The sequence below is a fragment of the Balearica regulorum genome, chromosome 7 (assembly GCF_011004875.1).
Source record: "Balearica regulorum gibbericeps isolate bBalReg1 chromosome 7, bBalReg1.pri, whole genome shotgun sequence".
NCBI classification, from domain to species: Eukaryota; Metazoa; Chordata; class Aves; order Gruiformes; family Gruidae; genus Balearica; species Balearica regulorum.
Window position 1 is genome coordinate 32835025 of NC_046190.1, and position 6000 is coordinate 32841024.

Here is a 6000-nt window from a genome sequence, read left to right on the forward strand (position 1 = left end):
ACAGTCAGTGCAGTCCTTGTTGAGTGTGGGGGTCAAGGGATAGATTTTTGGTTAAGGCCTTTTGGCATCAGCCTTTTACCTGTGTATAAGTATCACCACACAACTAATCCAGACACTGGGAAGTAAACCTCATCTGCCTACACTCATTTACTAATTTTAGCATGCAGATATTAAGAAACTTGGGGTTTGGTTGTAGAATTGCTTTGTCCCATCGCTGAATATCCTCCATGGTGAAGCCTGTTCTCACAGGACAGAATGGCATAACTCTTACCACACTACATGTTGTTAGATTCTTCTCCCTAGCTGTACTTTTTCTAAAGTACGGGTCCTTTCACTTATATCACCTGCAAAGGTTATAAGCTGGTACATCTGGTGATAAGCCCACAGAGCAGGTAAGCAGACACAAACATAGAGACCTATGGAAACAGCAGCAAGGTTTAAGAGCACACTTCCCCAAATGAAGGTTATAATTGATTTCTAATATACTTGGTACCAATTTTGCTGAATATATCTTTTTTTAATAACTTATTTGGCTTGCCATACAAAAAAAAAGTGAAAAATAACAAGGCTTTTTTTACTGCATAGAAAATACTAATTGTTAACATACACATTTTGCAAAGTGGCATTGGCTTATACTTCACATTAAGCTGGAATGGCTACAATCCACTAAAACAAACAAGGGTTTACAAATTGTAAGACAAGTATAAACATTTTAACATCCTCTACTGTCAACATGAAGAATATGATAAAAAAATAAATTGTTCCAGCTTCACTGGAAAATCCTCCATTGTCAGATGACTCCAGGCTGTTCCTTCTCACCACCTTGACTTGCGTGACATACACCCTCCCACCTTTCTTTTTTAGCATCCAGTTATGCGTCTGCTCACCATCATCCCAAACATACCTTCCCTAGCTTCAGCCAAGCCCTTACTGCTTGCAAGCTCAGCTGGCCTCTGCTCGAATGCCAACTTGCATTTTAGTGGCAAGGGCAGAATGAGTTACTTGTCTTTCTCAATACAGGAGATTCCTTTCTCTGATATCAGATGATATTACAAGGTCAAAGTCAGCCTTAGCTTTTCAGAATCAAGCCTAACAACTAAGTAGCCTCCACAGCCAGCACTTAGTTGGGCTAAGAAAGGAGGAGTAGTTCTCATTAAACAGCTCTCCATTCCACATGCCTCTTCTCTTCAGATTGTTTCTTACTTGAGCCTGGCCCTGTACAGTCAGTGCCTAACAGGATGACGGTGGTCAGCCAGCTCAGAATCTGTCACATCTGCCCAGAAGATACTACGTAAACATTTAACTTTCAAAATGCTGCACTTACTATTGAACGTACAGTTACGACAGAAAGCCTCATTGTAAAGTGTGATCTAGTAGTAGTATTTAAGATAGCTAATTAGAGAGTACTCACTTGAACAGAGCAGGTCCGAACACAACGGCCAGGTTTTCCAGAGTCATGAAATTCACAGCACTGTATGTTGCTACCTTTAACAGGAAAGCAGACAGGAACTGAAGAAGGTTTTGGTGGGCTTTGGGCAGGCAGCTGAGCAACCGTCTCAAGTTCTCTATACATTCTGTTGTGTGGATTTTGTGCTCTGGGAAGGGGGGGAAGTTATTACATAAATAATCCTAATGATAACACAATTTCTTCATAGTCATTATTACAAATCTGAGAAAGAACAAAGGTTTTAAAATACATTAGAGCAAAGTAAAGAATAAATATGTCCTAAATAAAGAATTTGTACACTAAATTTTGACAATTTTCACACATTAATATTTAACTACCATGGATTTTCCAGGTATTGAGCTTTATATACACTGTTTCTGCTATTCTTCCTGTTCTGACAGAATCATCTAACACTTGCTGGTTTTTTAATGGAATTGCAGACAGTGATCATGTACCTGAATCCTTAAAGCTGCTTTTAAAGATGATATAAGTTTGTCAGCCTTGACTGTCCCCAGAGATTTTACACATGCTGTATGATTCTCATTAAGAGGAATAAAAAATTGTACCCTTTCAGCCCCACATCATTTCCTGACTAATTGGTAGCTCTCAGTCTCAAAACATTTTTGCTCTATAAATACGCAACTGTAGTTACACAAGAGATGCTTAAAAATCTAAATTGGGGATACTTAGCATTTCCTTGGTTCTCATTCTTCAAAGAAGAGTTACAAGGCAGAAAATGGGTTCCCAAACAACTCCATTAGATCAACAGTTCAGAATTAGTATGATAAAGTCTCCTGGTTTATTAGAACTGAGATGACAGTACTGCTCAATAATTGGCAGCTGATGCTTAAATTTGCCCTAGATCACCAGGACACATCTGAGTAGCTTCGACATCGTGAACAGCAAATCATACTCTAAAGGGCAATTTTAGCTCTAAAAAATACATTTCAGCAAGGCCAAGACCCATGGTGCTCAACCTATTAATGAAAGATATGGAAAGGGGGATGGAGAGGGGAAAAAATTAAAAAAAAAAAAAACAACAACCCAACAACAAAAAACCAGCAAGACTGTTCAGGTTCATCAAAACAAGGTGCTTGCAAAAAACTGTAGATCCTTCAGCAGAGACTTTCATAGTTGATGAAAGTGACCCTTTTCTCTTTTATTTCCCTTTTTTTTTTTTTGGGGGGGGGGGGGGGGGGGGGGCTAAACACCTAACTTGGCACTTAGCAGATGAAGTTTGAACAAAAGCAACCTGCAATCTAACCCACAAAACCCACTTATTTGTATGTAAACACCTGAATTAGTTATCACTCAAAATCACTGGGCAGAATCATCTGAATGCATTAGCTCAGCCATTATAGACATGAACAGGGAACTAGACAGTGTGTTGCTGTAGGTACTCAACTCGGCTTTGCATTTTGAATGCTTCATGGTGCTCCACACACTGCAGTCCAAGAAGACTATAAGAAAACTAGTGAAAGTATTAAATAGGAACTGGGATGTACAAAAAGTTTCTTTTATGAGGGAAGGTTAAATAGAAAAAGAGGCTCCAGTTTGGAAAAGAAGTAGTGAGGCAGTGGTTACATAATGGCACAAGCAGCATTATGATGGTGACTAGATTAAAAATAAAAATGTTATCTCAGTAACGAGTAAGGTATCCAATTTAAAAGAAAGCATGCAGAAAAGGTACTTTCTCAGAGAATACAGGATTGAATTGCTGAATGCCTTGCCATAAGATGTTAGGGAGTCCAAAAGCCTTAATGAATTAAAAAAAGAGACTATACACAAGTTCATGGAAAACTGGTCCATCAAAAGCAATTAAACATCACTCTCAGATTAAGGAAACTTAAATCTTTGCTTATAGGAAGGTGCAAGGAACACATTGTTGTCACTATGAGAAAGGACAGAAGCTTGGAAGGTACCCATTCTGTACCTTGGAAAGTTTTTAGCAAGGCAGAACACATGTTGTCTGGAAAAACAGCCACCGGCAGTTCTTTCAGAAAGAGTTTCAGGAGACTGGCCACAGAATCAACATCTCCATCATTAATAAGGTCTACTTTTTCTCCTTCATTGTATTTCTGCTTCAATTCCTTGATTTTATTTACTGAGCCACTGATTCGAAATATACCGACACGCTCCAGACCTGTTTAAGAAGAAATATGAAACAGTAAGCAATGGTTGCATTACCCTACCTGTGTGATGAGAACTGGATCTCAGAAAGCAAGAGCCCCTCTAGGAAAGCATAATAATTGTAAAAATAGACTTTTCAGCAGTTACAGCTGAAAAGTACAGCTTAAACAGAGAAAGCACAAACTTACCAAACACTTCTAGGTACTCTACCATTTGTGCCACAAGAAAGGGAACACCACATTGTGTCGCATCCTGCATGAGGTTTTCCAGAGGAACACCAAATGTGCTTCTTTCTCTGCTGATTTGTAGATCTGGCAAGACTTTATTTGTTGTGTGTCTGACTTGAATAGAAGATAATGATTTCTGGGGAATAAAAATAGGCAAGTGATAAGCAGAAACTGGGTTTTATTATTTTAAGGTCCAAGTAAAAGGACCTTTAAGGTCTACTTAGTTCTTCTTTTACTTCTTAAAAATACTAGTATCAGTATTCTTCTGTACAGCTGGACAGGACCTGCAAGGGAGTAAATCCTAATAAAACCCATTCACTTCTACATTCAGAGAAAATGGGGCTCTAGGTCAAGGCAGATGCCCTGTTTAGGGCAGGGAGGGATAGCTAAACCCCTTCCTCAAGAAGAGCCCCAACAGTCAGGAAAAAGGCTGACTGAGTGCTGGTGCACAACCTTCCAGCCCTGTGAAATATGTGAATTTCTACCCAATTCACAAAGATAAAAAAATGCAAGATTCACGGAGGAGCCATAAGAGGAATTTAAACAGCAGCCAGGGCACGAGTCTGCTAAAGGGTTCACATCTGCTCGCCCGGTTATTCCAAATTTCTTACCCCATTAACCGATGCAAAAACATACATAAGAAATCACAAACAACCAGCCCTCGGGAGCTGCTTTTTCATCTTGTCAGGATGGAGAGGCTGCCCAGTATGTGCGCTGAAAAGTACGTGGGATATTGCATCGGGTGCCCACAGCATGGTGTGGCAGCAGGGCTGAGGGGTCTCTGTGAGGAGAGGGCGGGGCTGCCCTGGGTGGGTCACAGAGTCAGCCTGTTCCAGCTGGTTCCAGAACATTCTGCAGCTCCTCAGCCCCACAAATGGCACCTCAGGGGGACCTCTTTAAGAAAGCGGGAACTGCCACCCAGCCACGAGGAGTCCCTGCTCCCTTACCCTCCTTTCCTCCTCTTCCACCCCCTGCTTTGCCTTACAAGCAGGCAACATCACCCACTGGGCTGCATCTTGTCCACATTTTCCTATCAGGTGGGCTATGCTCACAGTCACAAAAGAGAGGACACATTTCTACCAAGCTGCACATTTTACACCATGCAAGGGGAAGAAAAGTCCAAAAAGGGTACACTTGGATTTACCAGTTCTGCATCAGGAATAGTTAAACAGTATCTGCATTTCTTTTTAAAGGAGGATTTTAACTTTTTGTAGCAGCATCCCGACACCTTCTAAAACCAGCCTCCTCTTAAATGTTTTTATTACTGTGTTTTCAGAGGGAAAAAGGAAAGACTTTCCTATAGATTTGTAGCAGACCCACTATAGAAAAGCTGTTTTTCAGCTCATAAAGCACACACCTTCAGTAAAGCCGCAAGACGGAGCTCGAGGAGGCCGCGTCCAGCTGCGCTACCATGGCAAATGCACACAAACACGCTGAAACACCTAGACCCCATTTCGCTCTTTTGGTACATAAGCAAGCTTAGAACAGGGTGGTAATGCTAAAGCATTAATAATTACCTAAAAGGAACCAATATCAGCATGTACCAAACATGTTTTACAGCATTTTTATATGCAAGCTATGAGGTGTTAAAAAAAAAAAAAAAAAAAAAAGAAAAGGTCTCCATCTCTGTTACGCTAAATACCATCTCTTTCCCTCTTCCAATGCCGCAGCTGGGTTGGGGGAAGAAGCAACACCTCAAAAAGAAGAAAGGATTTAAGAAAGGACTCAAGAAGCCAGATTTAAGTTCACTTACACAAATTGAAAGGGAGGCACCTGCTCCCATATTAGACTGCAGGAGAGCGTCAGTATTTCAGCTGTGCTGCTCAGAAGACACCATCACCTTTCTTCCCCTCACAAATTCATGCAGCCTGGCCAAAGCTAACTGCAGCCATTGGGCTGTTCCTCTGTAATTAACTTATCGTAGCGTAATTGCTAGGCATCATCTTAATCAGTAGTTTCACTCCAGATTTTGTTGAAGGCAGAAATTAACTGCTAGCAGAAGTGGATTCCTTGTAGCCAATGCTTGCCTCCGGAGTCACGTTGCACAAGCTGACGATGTGTTACCATCAGGAGATGTTTCCATGGCACCTAATGCACACAATGGCACAGCTTCCTGAAGCACGCTGATTGTGTGCTTGATATGTACTTTGGAGGAGGTTTTTTCAATGCGGGTTTGCAGATATTCATAGTTCCTGC

At 41.0% G+C, this 6000-nt stretch overlaps 1 protein-coding gene across 1 annotated transcript in view; it reads right to left on the minus strand.

Moving 5' to 3' along the window:
- Nucleotides 1–5703, minus strand: part of FAM13C (family with sequence similarity 13 member C) — a 126876-nt gene extending 121173 nt beyond the window's left edge. The window contains exons 1-4 of the mRNA XM_075758789.1: nt 5558–5703; nt 3766–3940; nt 3381–3590; nt 1412–1595 (exon numbers count right to left, since the gene is read on the minus strand). Coding sequence (XP_075614904.1) covers nt 1412–1595; nt 3381–3590; nt 3766–3940; nt 5558–5587 — 599 coding nt within the window. The 5' untranslated portion in view covers nt 5588–5703. The remainder of the gene's footprint in view (nt 1–1411; nt 1596–3380; nt 3591–3765; nt 3941–5557) is intronic.
- Nucleotides 5704–6000: the final 297 nt, after the last annotated feature.